At 43.1% G+C, this 18,525-nt stretch overlaps 1 protein-coding gene across 3 annotated transcripts in view; it reads left to right on the forward strand.

Moving 5' to 3' along the window:
- The window catches only part of PHACTR1 (phosphatase and actin regulator 1), a gene marked incomplete at both ends in the record, with an annotated part of 284,448 nt that extends 270,005 nt beyond the window's left edge, over positions 1–14,443 (forward strand). For all 3 annotated transcript variants that reach the window (XM_079533808.1, XM_079533809.1, XM_079533810.1), the window contains 3 exons: positions 3,316–3,377; positions 11,010–11,150; positions 14,363–14,443. In XM_079533808.1, the coding sequence (XP_079389934.1) occupies positions 3,316–3,377; positions 11,010–11,150; positions 14,363–14,443 (284 nt within the window). The remainder of the gene's footprint in view (positions 1–3,315; positions 3,378–11,009; positions 11,151–14,362) is intronic.
- Positions 14,444–18,525: the final 4,082 nt, after the last annotated feature.

An 18,525-nucleotide genomic window follows, 5' to 3' on the forward strand; every position in this document is an offset into this window, starting at 1 on the left:
AGCACCTGGCACTGGTATGTGACCAGTAAACACCACCCTGGCACTGGTGCTTGTGGCTGCCAGGGGCTGTGCAAAGGTAGGGGGGTCTCAAGCAGCAGCTCTGGGTGAAGTGTTAGAAGCGGAGAAGTGACATGACCAAAGCTGGAGTCCTATCAGAGATTTCCTAATCTCTCCCACGCAGAGACCTGAGTTGTTTCATTTTTCAGGGGAATTATCAGCCTCATCCGTTTCCTTCTGAATTTAGTAAAGGCTCCTAGATGACACAAAGGTGCCTGAAAATATTGCTGTGAATCCAGAACTATACTTTTATTTCCTAAATTGATTTTTTTATCTTGATTCTTAAGCACGCATCTGCCCCAAACCATGTCTGTCCTGGTAGACAAACAACGTCATAGTCACAGGAAAAGCTAAGGTGGTATTCCCATGGCATCTTAATTTTTGGTGAAGCACAACAGGACAAACATTTAAAAATAGTTACACAGCTTAAAAAAATACGTAAAATAATATTCTACCCTTAAACAAGTAAATATAGTGTCTGTTCAGTACAGAATTACTTTCTTCCTTTCCCTAGATTTCTGAGAATTTTGATAGATATAGTGAAGCCTATGGAGAAAGAGACATGGGATGCAATAATGAAGACTTCAAACTCTCTGTGTAAACAGCTCAAGTTGTTTGCAAAAGCCCAGTTCACAGCACACACCAAAAAGAAACCCCAGCATTCTCCCAAATGAAGTAAATAGGATTTCCTCTGCAGTTAAAGCTGACATTTCCTTGATGCAGTTGTCGTACTGAGTATCGTTTTGTTCCTGTGATGTGTAACTGCATTATTGCCAGTTGTGATGGGAAGAAATGAGGCAAAATGCAGATGTGCATTCATTCCCTGTAAGTGAAGTGATCCCTTCCGAGCTCCGTGCTGCAGGGACACTTATGAAAGCACTGTCTTTGTTAAATTACAAGAATCCATTACTTGCTTGTAGCAGCAGTAAGATTACAGCAGCCACAGCAAAGAAACTGAGAACAGGGGGACATGTGCTTGACCAGCCCTTCACTGACATGCACCCAAGGCAGTGACTCCTAATGAAATCAAAGGCACACAATGCAGAGAAGTACAGACCTGTAGAGTTAGTGTGTAGACTAAACTACTCTTTTTGAAATTAGTACTTGCAGGCCATGTTAGTTTACAAGGAAGGATGCCTGCATGCCCCAGTACAACTTCTGTGATGGATACAAATACTTCACTTGTCAGTCTGGCATATCAAGCTTGCATGAATTCCTCATAAAAACTTGGGTAGATGGGGTCTGATGGTCTCAGAATGTGCCAGGGGACATTTCACACTAGCACAGAAATTAGGCCTGAAAACTGTGACCCAGTAAACCCTGAAGAAACAGAGCATCTCCTGAATACATAAAATAAAGCAACAGTTCTGTAGATCAGCACTGTTTAATAGAAATGAAAGAAACAGTACTTTCTGTTTTCAGAGGAGAATGTATTCCTACTTCCCAGCTTGTTCCTGACCAAGGTTTTCAGCCTGCCTGGCTGTCTCTGAAGGTGGGTAAATGGGCTGAGAAATGAGGAGAAAAGAAAGGCATTGTATGCGGAGTACAAAAGTGAACCACTTTGACTCAGTTTATACATAACCCCTCATATACTTTCAGTGCTGCCCAGGCACCATGTGGACTCCATTTAGCGTTCTCTCTGGCTTAATCTTAAAGGATTTATTAGTGGCTGTGCTTCTGTGAGTGGCTATTTGCAGTCCTGGCTTCTCCAAATTTGAGACACAATGGGAAGAAAAAAACTGCTGAAACGCCAATTGCTAATCCAGAATCCAGCCCAGCAGGAAAAGAAACTATTGAAAGATGAAAGTATATGTAACAATATAGGTATTCTAGTTACCATTTAAAAACCTATTGGTAAGCCCATGGTGTCTTCTAATCTTTTGGCTCCAATATCAGATTCCTTCTTCCAGACAATGCAAGCAGTATTTTGGGGAAAATGGCATTTAAAGATAATGGGCGTGTTATAAAGCATCATACAAACTATTGGTGGGCTCTTTGTCCACTTTGGTGGAGAATTCCCAGTCCTGATGAAGTCAGTGAGCAATCACCTTGGAGTGGCTCTCTGTTGTCCTGAACAGCAAAAAACTGGCACCCGGCCCTTCTTGCTCGTTGTGTGACTTTGCCACACAGTGGCTTGAACAAAAATCCTGTTTTGTTACTACCATTCTGCCAGAGGTGCCTGCTCCTCTTGGATTTATTTTAGACCAAATTTAAGTGATGTAGTTCAAGCCTCCTACCCCAACATGGCCTTGGATGTCTTCCGTAGCTTCCCTACAGAGTTATTGGTGCCTGAGTTAGTTCTGTCTGAGTGAAAACCAAATCACACAATGGGCACTGGGTACTTGTAGCTGAGTTGCATTTGCTTTCCTTTGGGCTTGATTCTAGTAAGGAGCAATTCAGATATCAACAAAGCAGTTAAAACAGATCCTAACTGTCCATGGACAGGGCAGGGAAGTGCTGTGCAGGCTATTAACAGTAACATCTTGGAGTTGGCCAAAGTAAGGTCTAGGCTTCGTAACAGAAGAAGCTTTGAACTATGCAGGATGCACTGAGTAGTGGAGTACACAGAAACCTGTGATTTTATTGACTTTCAGTAAAGTTCATTGCCAAGACATGCATGAGAGCCTGTTCCTAAATTGAAAAAAAAGGTAATGTAGTCAAATCTTACTGCCCCCTCGAGTGGTCATGGTTGAGGCTTACCCTGGTGAGAATTTGTAGCATGTGATTTTTTGGCTTACTGTTAAAAGTGGACTTCCTGGGATGTGTTTTTGCACTCCAGTACAATGCTGTGAAGGCTCATGAAGGAGGGAAGGAGGCTCTCTTTTCACTCTGCTCAGGTCATATGAAGTTGCAGATGTTGCCTAACATCCCTACTCTGAGTTTTCTATCCATTTCCATTCCACAGAGGGGAAAAAAAATTATACACATGTTTCTTTTTCAGCTGTTGACCTCTCGGAATCAAACCATATCATAGCTGAACCCCTCACAGCAGTGAGATAATGGCTCATTGCCTGGCCCTTTGGCAGAGTGGCACACATGAAGAGTACCAGCACAGGGAAAGGAAGGTTGTGTAGATGTTTATGAATTGTGTGAAGAAGCAAAGAAGCTATGGGTCAGGCAGGTTCACCAGTCCCAGGGGGGCATGCTGTGTATCAGAGAGGTCCTGAAACATTAATATACTGATGGACAGGCTTATTTGTTGCACGCTTTGCATATTTGATAAGTCTGCAGCTTGACATTCCTTTATATCTCTTACAGCCCGGAATGAGCAAGAGGAGCAAGAAGAAAAACGAGAGATAAAGAGAAGATTAACACGTAAGGTGAGGAGCAGCTTTGATCCTAATATGGCATTACCATAACTTTCTTCCTGCTGCACGACTGTATTTTTTCTTTTCCACAGCACTATTTTCAAAAGTAAGGTATGAAGTCAGTCTTGAAAGAAGTCTTTAAAAAAAGACATCACCTCTGCTACAGAGTTTAAGTCCATGGACAGGGCAGGGAAGTGCTGTGCAGGCTATTAACAGTAACATCTTGGAGTTGGCCAAAGTAAGGTCTAGACTTCATAACAGAAGAAGCTTTGGACTATGCAGGATGCACAGCCTAGCATCAGTCTAACTGCTCTGTGTAAATGGAGTAGCCTACAAAGCTATTACAAGGAGAGAGCAAAGTTAAAACAGTGTTGATTGCATTTGAAAGTTCCAACTTAAAAAGCAGTAAACTAGGAAATAAACTTTTTCTGGAAGGGGAGATTGCCACTTGAGGCATTCCAACTAAATAGAGAGAAGCACTTGGAAAATGGTGTGTAGTGCAGAAAACAATCGCACAATCTTCGATCAGCAGGGAAGGACAAAGTAAACAGGACAGTTTGGTTTTGGTTTTCCTCCCATTTAAAAGTCATTTGCTCTTAAAACTGAAGAACAGTAATTTCAGATACACATGTTCAGATTCTCGGCTGGTGTAAATGTCTACAGATGTCCCAATATACATAGCCAGCAGTCTGTCCTGTTATTGTAGGTAAACTTTATTTCACCACTGGCTTCTATTTCCCACCTACAGAGCAGGAGAAAGTCCTCTAAAAACTCACAAGCTTATGGAGCAGCACCATTCTTCTATAGGCTTTTAGGTGGCTTAGTCTTTTTGGCATATGTGACTGCAAGCTTTTATGGTGCAAATAATGACAGGAAAAGGACTGTGAATATATATGCAAAGCTTACATTCAGGGAGCTGGATTGTTTTCTTTTCATGCTTAAAAATCTCAGACTTTATTCTCAATTAAATCAGCAGAGTTCTCTGACACCAGCTGGGTGATACTGCTTTTGTCTGCAGGAACAAAGAATGTGGCCCAGAGAGCTATAATACTATTTTAAAGATGCTAATTCCTTCCAACAATGGTAGAGATGCTCTTATCCCCTTATAGCATTGTCTGAAGGAATAGAACCTAACTGCAGTGCAGAGATTTTGTAGGACTTAAGCTCAGCGCAAAGGCTAGAAGTGCTGCTTTACCGGTCTGTCAATTTCTATATGTATATGTAAACATATACAGGAATCCAGTACAAAGTTTTATGCCATCTAATGAATAACTGTAGTAGATAAAAAACAAAGCTTCCCATAGCTAATCTGCTGCCTTACAAGTGGGGGCTTGCTGAAGTACATAGCAAATCAATTGTCTGTTAGAGATAGAGGCCACAGCTACATCCTGAACTAAAACACCCAGGCTACATGACTGCTCCCTGAAATCTCAGCAGATTTCTGTAAGGTTTTTTTCCTTTGTCTTATTTTAAGTAGGAACAAGCCAGTCCAGGTCCTTGGCAGTTCACTGTTCCATACCAGCATTCCAGGCTATGCTGTTTTTAGCCTTTTTTTTTTTTCCTTTAACAAATATTTTCTTTTGCCCCTAGCATGTTTGTAAGGTTGGTAGCAACATAACTTGTATTGTTTGATTTTGCTTACTTGTTAAACTGATGTAAATTGTTCCAGGACTAGATGATCCTAGCAGTCTTTTCCAAACTTAGTGATTCGATGATTCTAACCACAGGCTTGGTCTAACAAGGAATTTCATTCTCACCTGCCAAATGTACCATCACAGAGGCTCAGTAATGTCTGGAGCAAAGAAGTGAATAAAGTGTGCTAATGGCTAGATGACAACTAGAAATGCCAAGTGCCTAGTGAATCCTGCAAGAATTGTTATTCCCCAGCTCTGTCTTTCATGAACATGTCCCAGATGTGTCGTGTTTGCAGCAGAGAGGCAGGCTCCTTCTGTCGATTTGTACTGAAGTCTTATTACCAAAGGATTTTAAACCTCAGATCAAGCAGAAATTTAATTGAGCACGTCAAGAGCATTGCCCAGCAGACCTCTCTATTTGCACTGAGCTCTCATGCAGACGTGCCCACAGGGTGAATTCAACGTAAGGAAAGTATGCCATGTTGCCTTCCTGTATCCATGTCTGGTTGTAATCAGAAGGGGTTCTGGAGAAGCCACTGAAAAGACTTTTGACTTTGCACTGTAGAAATTGTTACTGTTCCGAATTTCCGATGGCATGATTCCAGCTCTAAGGGTACAACTCATTTCCTCATCCATTAGAAAGCTGTTCCTAAAATTCCTTCAGCAATCACACTTTGCTACAGTATAATGATGATGAGTTGTAACATGACATGCTGTAATAACTGAAATTACCTTACTAGGTCTAGATGTCTTATTAAAGGCAGTAATAAATATCCACTTGAATTCATCATATGGACAGGCAGTTTCTAAAAAAACTCTAATAAGTTGGGTAGCCTATAGCAAGCTGCACTTTTAAGCACTTTTCATGCTCTCAGACTCATCTAACTCCAAATTAACTAACTGGGGATAGGAAATAGCTGCCACTCAGAGAGTAAAAAGTAGGTAGATAGTGCTTGAAGCAGTTTCTCAGTAACTTTTTTCCCTCTTGCCAGATGAGGGAGAGATGTTTGCCTCCCACCTGAGTGCCCAGGGGTGGGTTTTGCACATCTGTCCTGCCCCGTGCTCTCTCCCTTGGAGTCCCACTGGCAGCTTTGGTCACCTGGACTTCTACTGTTTGAATTGAGGAACATGAATAAGCGGGGATTTTTCTGAGTTCTGGTTGCAGACGTCTACCAAGCCCATTCCAGAACTGTGAATGTGCAAAGATCCTCTGGGAGAAGTGTTGGATCCACTTTCCTTTCACGAGGAGATCTGGGCCTCCAGAAACTACAACTAAGAATTTATCCTCTCCTCGCTGTTGAGAATTGGGTGTAGCACCAAGGCAATTAACATGAGCCTGAACTCCCCCTGAGGTTTTCCACAGAGATAGAGTTGTAGGCTGAATGAATGGAAGATATTACAGATTTACTTGTAAAGAGGAAGCAAAGCTCTGCTTTTCCTGCCTTCTCTCAAATAGCATTATTCTCCCTGTTCCCCAGAGCTGTTCACTGCTTCCTGTCCCCCCACTGTCAGTAGTCTTTCACTGGCTACAAGACTAAAATTCTTGTAGCAGTAGAAACAACCAAAGTGAAGAGATGTGGCTGTTTCTTAAAATCCATGCAATAGTCTGAAGTCTTTGTTCCTGTTAAATTCCTCCTCCAGTACAGCTTAAAGCCCCTATTCATGGGAGAGCAAGCTGGAGCCTCTCCAGGAAGTGTCTTGCTGATAAGTATTTTCTATAATGGACCTCCCCTCACCTGCATCAGGACAGGATGTTTGAAATAATGAGTTGTGTGGCAAAGCAGAGGGAGGTGAAAGGAAGGGGGAAAAAAGGTCAGAAAGCAGTAAAGGTTAGCTGCTAATTTGGATAAACAGCATTTATAGTCAAAGAGGGAAAAGAGCTTTGGGGCATTTAAGTCACCTCCTGCTCCTATGTCTTAGCACAAGAGGTGAGGAGCAAAGAGGTGAGGAGGTTGTTAGCACTGCTAGTTAGAGTCTGTCATTTTTCACTTTGGTTTCTTCCATAAATAACGATTGTAACATTTTAATGAGGTAACAAAGCAAGCAGTGAAGAGACAGGGTAACAAGCCTTGTTGTGTCTGAAGTAGAGCAAAGTCAGCATTTCACATTTGGCTAAATCCCAAGATCAGACTGACAAGATTGGCTTTTCCTGCACTTTACTTGTTGACAGTGCTTTAGTTTGCTTCATATCCCATGCTGAGAACAAAGGGGTTTGAGTTAAAACTTCCCTGGAAAACTAGCTTAATATCAAAACTTGTAATGTGCCCATATTTATCTCTTGTGATACAAAACATCCAGAGGAACACTTGGCCTCCCATGACAACAGTTTCTGTTCACATTCACACTAAAATAACGTGCTGACTTGCCACTGAATTGGCATTCTCCCACAACTCACAAATGTTCACAAATGGATGAACAGGGAATGTATATGCCGAGGTGGTACACCCAGACAAGACACATATGGACATCCTGCTAATTCTAGCAGTGGTAAGGAAAAAAAAAAACACTCTTTGTCATACTTATAAAAAATGCCAATCCTCATGCCATCTTTTTAAGAAAATGTCTGCCTTAAATACCTCCCTCTGGTGCCCCTGAAAAGTTCCCAGATGTCCCAGTGTCCCTAAGGTCTGACTGAACTTATAGGGAGCCACAGGGTGAGCACAGAGAGAGACCCCTTTTCCCCTGCTTGGAGCAGCACTTCTTGCTGCAAGCAATTGCATCATGTCCTTGAATGTGTCCTTTTCCTGTAACTTTCAAACATTCTTGGTTCTTCCTATCTGTTAGAAGAAGCAGAGCTCATTTCAGATGTGGTCCATGAAGGATTGTGTAGCATGAAGTAATTTTGATCCAAGAGACCGTAACTCACAGGTCATTAAAATAAATGCCAAGGTGAGATCTCAGGTGAGCTGTGCCCTTGTCACAAACTGACACTGAATGGACACTTACAGAGTGTTCTGCAAAGCTGTCTGCCAGCTACTGCTGCCCTTAAGATTTAAGGGTGCTCTGCATAATGCAGACGTATGGAAAGAGCTTAGCAGTTCACAAGAAGCCTCTGTAATGGTATGAGAAAGAGGCAGGGCAGTTTGTTAACAGTACAAATAATGAAGCTTTTATTGCTGTCTTAAAATAATTGTCCTTTTCTCCCCATTTATTTTGATTGGATCTGTGCTTTGGCTTAATATATTGAATATTTGTGTATGTGTGCTTATGTATGCAAATATATGTAGATTTATGGCTGTACATTAGCTGTTGGATATAAGGACAGTATTTCAGCCAGACCACTGGCACAGGAACAGTGCATCTCATGGCAGCTCAGAGCTCTGCCATGGGGTCCTGGGTCACCCTGAGCTGGTCTTTCAACTTCACTTGCCCCAGCTGCTCAGTAGGGATGGGAACACAAACCACCACTGTAGTGGGATGTACAATACCTGTCATTGCAGTGGTGTTGCAGTGATTGTGTGTTTCCAAAGCAAAGTCAGGGTATCTAAAAACAATATGCAGTTTTAGAGGAAGAGAACCAGCTTTTAGTCTGTGTTACATTTAGGTGCCACCTAAGAATGAAAAAAGCACATTAACACCAAAGTTTCACAATGGGCATGTGATGCTGTAGCATTCTTGACACCAGCCAGGCATCAGGTTGGCACAGCATGGTGCAGTGGATCAGCAGTCATCTGCCCTCTCCTCTGTAGAACTTGTTCATCTCTAAGATGGATACAAACACGAGAGTCAGCTGGTAACAGTTGACAGAAGCTGCAAAATAGAGCCAGTCATTTTCTGGAAGGCTTCTTCCAGCTTGCAAGGTTTATAGGAATTCCTTTTTCACTTGGTACCATTCAGAAACACAGAGTTAAGCTGATAGATTTCATTTTTTGCTGATGTCACCATACTCCATGTCATAAAACATTTTATTTGAAAGAATAGTCCAAGTATCATCTGTGCTGTGTCCTGAAATGTTAAAAGCTGAAAATGGTACAGATAATATTGGTGATTCACCCTTTATTCAAGCTGCTGGGTAAAAAAAAAAAGATGATAGAAGTAAAGATGGAGTCTCACACTCTTATCTTTGCAATATTTGGCTGTAGTTGCATCATTATTTCAGTATAAAGATCTTCTCTATCCCCACTGTCCGGGCATTTTAAAAAAAAAGAAACTGAAAGAAAGATTCTGCTGTGTTGTTTCGTTAGCAGTGCATCAGTGCTAACAAAGCTGCCAGCTCCCAGTAGCAGGACTGCTAGAAAAACTAGTGATTTGGAATCACATTCCAGATGAGTTGTGGATCAGAGAGTAGCCTCTCTGAGGCTTATGACTTGAGAGACAATACATGAACCAAGCTACAACTTGATGGATGCTGCCCTAGGCAAAGGCACAACATGGCAGTAGAGGTGTGTGGTTGGTTGCACCTCCTTCTGTGATTTCTTTCTTTTCTCTGGGCAATAATGTCTCAGCTGCAGCCAGGACAGGTAGAACAGGGTTCCTCTTGTCCTGAAGCAGTTCACTGGGGTATCAGTTCAGCTTTGCAGCCTTTCTACAGGTGATGTCTGAACCCACTTTGTGAGTGGTGAGGACTGTCTGCGTCAGTAGAGCAGCACCACTGTCACCTCCAGTAGCACCGCTTTCTTATAAAAAAGAAGAGAGAAGCAAGCATCCTCCAGGGATGATCCAAGGAGAGTCACACAGGGATTTAAGTGCAGAGGTGGGATAGGATGGGGTGCAGTCCTACCCCAGCAATTTGTTGCTCTAAGTAGGTGGGGCTTCTTTCCTGTGATCTCGCAGATTTTTCATCCTCCTCTCAGCATCCTCTCTGGTTTGAATGTTAATTCTTCCTGGGAGGTGAAGTGAAAGGTACTGAGATGCTTAATTTGGGAGGTAGGTGGAACTGCACGTCAGGATCCAGGAGCCTGAACTCCTTGCAGAAAAGAGTCTCAAGCATTTTATGAAGTACTTAACTTTTCACTGGTCACAAGAGTGAGGTATTGCAAAGCCCACTTATTTCTAGTGAGTGGTAATAGCATGAGATACTGTCTAGCTAAATGTTAGCAGTTTATGTTTATTTTTCCTGATAATATCATTGTTACAGATGTTTCACTAATGGAGGATTAGCAGCTAATGCACATCCACATGCACACACCTGTTGTGGCTTCTTCAGAAACAGTCATTTAATTCCACTTGACATTAACCAGCAAGCTGAGCATCCAAGGAGAACTGATCCCAAAATGCCAATACCTGTCCTTGCCCATGTAAGCGGCCATTGCATACATGGAATACCAGAGATTGACTGGCTGCTCTCTCTGCTGAGAAGTTTGAAAGAAGTGGCTTTGGAACATTGAAGAGGCTTTCCTGACATGATACAGTCCACCCTTGCAATTTGTTATTTGGCTTGTAGTATGCAGCGTAAGCTGTTGAAGTCAAATATGCTGTGGCATACAATTGAGCTGCAGCACTCAGTGAAACATTCAGCAAGCAATAGTCATCATCCTGCCCACCATGTCTGGAGGATAAGGGCAGGACTGCAGAATGTCAGGATGGTAAGGAAAGTTGTTTGTCACCTTTTGCAACTAACTCAAGGCAGGATCCACCCTGTTCCTGTGCATAGCCGTTCCCTGGCAGCACTAAAGCATCCACAGCAGCTCAAGACAAGGGATCATGTGGGAGAGTGTGAGGTTATAAGGTCTTCATCTCCTCAGGAGGCATCACTGTGCCAGCTGTCTTTGTTGTGTTGCATTCAATTTCTGCCAGGGATCGGGGGCTTCTTCCATGGCTGCTTCCCAAACAACAGTGTTCTGCTCCAGCAGCAAGGTGGCATAACAAACAAGGTGCTGTAGCAAGCAACAAGGTATCTATCTCCCAGGCAGCAGGTCTGTGAAAGCCCAGTAAAAACAACAGTCCTGGTGATGTTTGAACTCTCTTATTATCACAATGGTGGCTGTAGTAAAACTGATCCCCAGGCAGCACTCTGCAGGGAAGAAGTGAAGTTCTGATGTCTTTTTCCACCGCTTCTTCAACCATGCAGCTGAGTCAGAGGCCCACGGTAGAGGAGCTGCGTGAGAGGAAGATCCTCATCCGCTTCAGCGACTACGTGGAGGTGGCCGACGCGCAGGACTATGACAGGAGGGCAGACAAACCCTGGACGCGACTCACGGCTGCCGACAAAGTAAGTGGAGTGACCTGGGGAGAGCCATGACCTGAACAGCTAGAGCATGTCATGGTCAGCAGCACCCCTCAGGTCCCACAGCCACCAGGGAGGAAACATCAGAGCTCTCTTCCCAGTTCACCAGGTTTGTTGGTTTGAGTTATACACCTTTGGCAAGAAGGCTCCTGTGTGTGTGGAAACACAGCAGCGTTACATCATTTAAAAAAGAGTAAGACCCTTGGAAGAGAAGGCTTGATGGTAGCCCTGTGTTATTTGTTCATTGATTTGGGGTTTGCTGCACAATTCTGCCAGCTGAGAATGCCCAGAAGCAATTTTCCACAAGACAGACCTAACAGAGCAGCACCTGCCAGAACTGAGCAGGCCTGGCTGTAAGAATGCCAGCAGGTCAAATTGGCAAAAGCACCTCCATCCCACCAAGGCCAGGTTACTTTTCTGTAGGGGTTGAGACAGGTGTGATTCTTCAGGATGCCTGCTCCCTCCCACACAGTACTGTAACCACTGAGCAGAGGCTTCATGAGCCCTGCAGATGAAAAACAGCTGTATATTTGGTAATAAGTGCACTGTCCTCTGAAATCCAGTTCTGGCTCCATGAAGCAGCGTCTCTGGTGTCAGCACTGGTGGCAGAGAGGTTAAATGGCTGTCAAATGGTCAAAGTCACATCCTGAGCGTCTAGTGGCGAAGAAGAATTTAAATGCTTTATGGCAGTTGTAAGAAGAGAGGGCTCTGAGCCTGGTAGGTGGCTGCTGTGCCTTGAATTCACTCTGTGATGCCCTTGTAATTTTGAAGACATTCAGGTACTTGGATTTAAGCCCTGCATATGTCTTTGCTGACGGCCTGATGCAGTGATGGAGGCCACACCATGATATCCAGTGTTTAAAGGAGCTGGAATTCTGGCTGTGACAATCACCTGTGGTGCGCTTGGTTCGCTTCATAGAGGAAAGGACAGACAGTTTTACTTAGTTAATTTGTTTAATTGTGAAGTTTTATAACCACTACTTTTCTCCTCAGTAGAGGCCCTTTTCAGCTTAGCTTTCAGTAACTTTCATGTAGTATAAACTGATCTGATAAAAAAAAATCTTTTTCTGGACGGTCCCCAGACCATAATATAGGGCATTAAATTTGCTTTTCCCATTTTACATCACCATATTGGCTAAATCAGTTGACTGAAGTCTTGTCCTATCTATCTATTGGGAGTTACATTCTCCCAGTAAGTGAGGGAAGGAATAAATTTCTAATCAGTTCTTCTGTCGTTGAGAGACCTCTGCACTGAATGGAAGGTGTGGAAATACCTCATCAGGGAAGAGAAGATGAAGTGACCAGAGAGGTCTTTTCTCACCCCGTGTCTGTGGAAAGAACAATTATCAAATATCTCTATGAAACATAGCCTGTTAAAGAGTTCAGTATGAAAGAGAATTACTTTGAGGTCACTTTTCCTTCTTTATAACACATGTGCGAGTCAGTACACAAATCAGAAGACTCATTTTTCTCTAAACAAACCTTTTTTTTCAGCAAAGCAGGAGAAAAGAATAATTGTCCTCCCAGTATCAATGCCCCTTCTGGCATATTATTCATGTTTGGGTCATCTGGGAAGTGTTCTAATTCCTGCCATTCAGATCACCTTCTTTTCCCTACCACTATCTTCTGTTGAGAAAAAAAAAAAAAAGAAAAAGTCAAATTGGAACCAATGCCACAGAACCTGACGAGCTACAGCATCCTATAACAGATTATTTTCTTCTAAAAGTTCTGATTCAATAACTGTCTTCATTGGTCAACACAGACTAAATTTATTGCAAAAGTAGAGTTTAGTAATGGGCTTTTCTGTTTCTCAGTAAATCTTTCTCTGTGTTCTGGACATGAGGAACTCTGTTCAGCCTGGCTTCATCTTTCCCAAATCTGACTGTTGGAGGAAGAAGGGCATTTCTGCATCTCCCCAGCAGCTGAGAGACGCAGGAGGTGATAGATTTCAAACCCAATGGGAGGTAGCAGGCCATTTGACCTTCTTCACAGTCACTTGAGCAGCAAATGGTCTGCTGAAGGTAGACCCTTGAGTTGGTGCATAATCATCTCTCTGCTCTGACAGACAGAGGCAGAGCAGTGTAGGAAGAACACGAGAGGCTCGTTCTGTAGAGCACACTCACAAGATCTGTCATGTAGGCCTTGTCCAGGCACAGGTCATTGGTGACCAGATCAGTGGTTGCTGTGAAAGCCCTGACGTGGGCTTGAGCTCTTTATCCTGGTTTAGACTCAATCAAGAAAACGTTCTTGACAGCCACAAGTACCCATAATTGGAGTGGCCATTTGCAGCCACTGATGTTCCCAGCAGTGGCACACACCTCGGGCTCCTGGGACCACTTGGCCACACTGGCACCTGGCATATCTGTTCCATATGCTCATGGGGAGGCCCACTTGTATGCTACAAATATCACAGCACTGTCAGAAGCCTGCAGCATGGGGCGAGGGCCATTTTAGCTGAGAGCCATTTCCACGAAGAAGCTGAGTCACTCAAAGTCAACCTTTCTTCTTCTTCTTCAGTATTCCCCTTCTCATCATTTTCTTTTCCCACGTGGACAAACCACAGAAGCTGAAGGTAACAGGTTTTCCTACTGAAGTTGACCCAACCACTTACTTAGGGTGAATTTGGATGGGTTTGGCATGTGGAACAATTGAGTCAGAACAGAGGATGGGAGCAAAGGGGCATGGCCTGAGGCAGAGAGAAGAGCAGGGAGCCAGGCCGGCCCCTTTCCCTCTCGAGTAAGCTCAGCCCCAGATTAGGTGGCTTCACCAGAGGGAATTTAGGACTGCATAAAGGGGAGAGACATTTCAGATGTAATTCTGGTGAGATCTACCAACGCTAAGTTTACTCATGGTCCAGCTCTGAAACAGAGCACGGGGTTTGAGAAGCTCTGGTGCATGATTTTTGTCTCATACTTATGGTAATTTGGATTTTGTGTATGAAAGTGTTTACATAATAAACCAAAATTGACTTTTGTATCAGCACTGTCTGCATTTTCAAATTGATCCATCCCACTGAAGCATTTATTTCTTCCCTTTATGCAATTTAGAACATTTATCTCTTTTCCTTTTCACGTGTTGTTGTTTTTTCTCTCTAATAATGTTATTTATTTCACTTCTAATATATTGTTTTGAGAACAAAGTGAACTTATTTTGATTTCTGTCATTTATACATTTATGAGTTTATTTGTCCTTTGCAGGCAGCCATTCGTAAAGAGCTTAATGAATTTAAAAGCTCTGAAATGGAAGTTCATGAATTAAGTAGGCATCTAACAAGGTAAGTTCATTATTTTAAGGACCGCAATGAATACTGTTGTTTTCCACAAAATAGAAAACAGCAACCATTTCTCAAGCACCCTGTGAACTCATGACCCCACTTAGAATTACAGGCTGTCCAAGAAACACACTAATGAACGTGTGCTGCCCTATTACACGGCTGTATGCAGGCACACACCATTCACTGTGTAACCTTTTGTTTGAAATCATCGTGCTCTGGTGTCAGTTCTGCTGCTATCGAGGGTAAATAGCATTGAAGAGAAGGACAGGGAACTCTCACTGAGTAAGTACATAGAAAGGGATGAATGAGTGCACATTCTCAGTACTGTCATCTACATCTTGCATTGGCCATGCAGAAGGGGAATATTTACTCAGAACTGTACGTAGTGCCAAAGAGCAATGACATGAATAAGGTCTGGTTGTGAAGTGAGGGCTATTTCTCCAGTAAGAGAGGGTTTATAGAAGTCTGGTGAAGAGACATGATCAGATTTTCGTTTGAGCTGAATGTGTGATTACAACTCTATACATTCCATTTGAAAATCTGCAGTTCTAATATATTTATGTTGACTGAAAAGGGAGCCACAAATATATGAAAAAAACTGACGTTATTTTTTTTAATCTTGAAGCTTATTCTCAAGTTCCTTTATCAAAACAGAAAACACAGCTGAGTATTTTTTGCTGTTCACAGGACCATGGCTAAGCCAATGTATCTGAATGCACACAATTATTTGCCATCACTGGAGTCAGCACTGCACTGTGCCCTGCCTGTGTCCTGGTTTCAGCCCAGACAGAGCTGATAGCACACTGATGTATTCATCAGATGGGCGGTGGTCATAACAGTTGCAGTTAAGGTTTTGAAGAAAAATACAGAAAAGCTTAAGTGTATGGGAGCTGCTGAGTCACAGCCTGAACCTCTGATTGACCACCTGAGGCGAGCACTGAGTCAGCCACAGGAGCACAGGTGAAGGCAATTCAGCTGTGTGCCGGAAGGGGGGCAGCCTGGCTGCAGCTCTCCTAGACCTATTGAAGAGCTGGCTGCCAGTGGGGAAGGGTCTCTGCTGGAGATCTGCTCTGCTGGAGTTTTGTGAGTGAGCCCAGGATAGGGATAAGCCTTCTGTTTATTCTCTTTTGTTATCATAGTCTGCTTTGCCAAACTCTCTTGTTTATTTTGTGACTATAACATTCTACTATTCTTTGATGATACGCTTAAGGAAAAATATTTTTTGCCCTAGGGGATTTTTTTAATGTATAAATTCTTTATTAAAATTCACCACATTTATAATGCATGTATCCCTTGCTGTAACAACAACCTTGCACTTCCTGTCATGTGCTGTGATGATGCACTGGGGTTTGCAATGATGAAGTGCTGCTAAAGGCAAGCAAGCAGCTGCCTTTGAGCCATGAGAGCTGGCCAGATCTGTCAGCTCCAGTGACTGAGGCTTTCAGGAACACCTGGCTCACTGAGCACATCTAACTTACAAGGGATGAGGCTGTTTAAGAGCAGATGTTGCTACAAGCAGTTGAGCTCCAGTGACTTCCTTGAGGCATTTTAGCATCCCACAAAACTACAGGCTAGTTTAGTTTTTCTGGGAGGCCTCTTTACCTGCTTGCCTTTTACAGGTTTCAGAGCAGTATTTTGCTTCTTTTCTATTGCTAGGGTGAGTGGTTACCCTTGGAGTTATGCTCATTCATGTTTGACAGCTACCACATGGCTTTGACCCATTCAGGCCTGGGTTGGGCAAACTCACAGCTCCAATAGAAATTGGCACAAGTGTTGGAAGTTCAGCAGGACTTGCTGGTTTGGCAAATGGCCTCAGGAAATACGCACTTGAAGGGAGCAGGCTGAAACAAAGGAGAGTAATTCCCTTAAATAAACTTAGATAAATCGCCATTATAAAATCATTAGCAAGGTAATGACCTATTCATGTCATTAAGCAGTGGCATAAGCTGGGCTGAGAGTGTCACTGCTGCTTTCCTAGTGGGACAGATTAATTAGTTCAAAAAAAATCTCACATTCAAAAAGTCAAACCCTAAAAAAACGCATTTGCACAGCTGATGAAACAAGCCTTCTGCTGATGAGCTCTTGCAGAAATGGTGGCCTTTTCAGCCCTGTTCCTCTCTTCAGACCTACCAGAAACACAGAGAAGCTTCTGATAGATCTGAGTGCTAACTGCTAATGCCTGTGAGCTGCAAGTCTGGTGAGAACCAAGGAAGTTTCCATTTCTGTTCTAACTCTGCAGTGCCAACATGGTGATGTCAGTACTGCAGGAATCCAGCTGCATAATTTTGTAGCAATTAGGTCTTTTTTTTTTTTTCCTTTTAATTTGTACCATATATGTGAAAATATTATCTTACTACTTCTCTCTTTCTTTTTCCCTCCCTTGCATTTTAGGTTTCACAGACCGTAGCAGTTAAATTCTACCTGAACTACTATGCTGTCTTCAAAACATAACAAAAAGGAACCATAAGTGCTGGTATTATTCACTTCCCTGTTATGTACAATGTAAATCTTACAAACTGCCTTTCTACAAAAAAAAAAAAAAAAGTAGATGAATATTTAAAAATATAAAAGAAAATTGTATGTACATGTGATGGGTACTGCAGCATCATCAGACCTGCTGGCTCAAGCTTCAATTACAGAAAACACCCCTGGTGGGAATCGTGCCAAGACGCAGCATTTATGTGTAAGACTTTCCTGGCATGTGGATTTGCCATACGTGTTCAAGCCCGGCTGGTGGGGCATCCATTAGTTCACCTTCAGGTACCCCTTCACCCTGGCAAGCCTCTGTCGTCAACCTGAGAGAGCCCTGAGATGGTATTCAGGGAACCACGGGCCTGGGTGAAGTCTCCAGTAGACCTGCACCTATGGCACTAAAGCACTTCCTTATACCAAATGCTCCTTTCAGTCTGCAAGCACCTTACGAGGACAGAGAAGAAGCAAAACTACTCTGTGGGCCGTTTCATCTGCAACCATCATCTGACTTGAAGCTGCTTGCTTGCCTACCCTGGAAAAGCATATGGCAACAGTTGGCTCCCAAGAAGAAAAAAGGACTCCCTATGTGGTCACTGCATAGTATTCTTTCAGGCTGTAGCTTGTTTTTATGCTCAAGCCTCATGATTGTGTGAGGGCCAACACACCTCCAGCAGCAAGAAGGGCTGGGATTGCCACCTGTGCTGCAGAGGGCACACCATGGGAAAATTGGGGGCTGATGGGGGACAGTTATCCTCCCTATACCAGGTATAAAGAACTGATCCTAAATGTGTACTGAGAAAAGCATGACGGTGTGTCAACTAGCCTAACAAAGGAAGGCTGTTTCATGGGTATGGATGGTGGGACTCCTCACTGGTACGTGCAGCTGAAGCATAAGGACAGAAATCCAGGGGCCTGTTGTTGTATTCTTATTTGTTTTTACCGTAGAGGTTTAATGTATGAACTGACCCAGTAGGGCACAGAGAGCTGGATGCTCTGGGCCTGGCTTACCTGCCTACTTGAGTGTGTGCTTAATGCTAAACAAGCATGCAGACAGTCTCACTGAAATCCAGACCAGGTCTCACAGGCTTCATTGAAGCTGAACACATTTAAGTGCTTTTCTGGATGTAGGCCAACACCTTTTAGATTCAAGTCCTTAACTAGTGCAATGCCAGTAAGCATGGGCGAACATTGCCTACGAGTCCTTTCTAGCTCTGGCAAGAAGCTATTACACTGTTTTGGGTCAGTGATCCAAAGCACAATAGCAACATTACTGTAAGTTCCAGATTATTACTTCAGGACACCTTTTTATTTCCGTAATAGCTATTATGCTTAGAAGATTAGAGCAGAGAGGCCAGAGTTTAACTAAAGCACTGTTATTTCTGTTATTTTTTCTTTTTCCCTTTCTGTCTTCCAGTATCTATCTATCCCTCTGTGCTCCCAGTCTGCCTCCATGCTAAGCTTGCCCTTCACTGATCGTGGGCCAAGAGGCCTCTCTCTTGCATGAGCATTTTCTGGTCAATAGCGCATAATCCCCAGCGCTCCTGCCTCATCTCAGGCCTCAGTTTCATTCCTCTGGTGCAAAAGAACCTGCACACAGCCCATGGAAATGTACTC

Source organism: Tetrao urogallus (genome assembly GCF_951394365.1).
Source record: "Tetrao urogallus genome assembly, chromosome: 3".
NCBI classification, from domain to species: Eukaryota; Metazoa; Chordata; class Aves; order Galliformes; family Phasianidae; genus Tetrao; species Tetrao urogallus.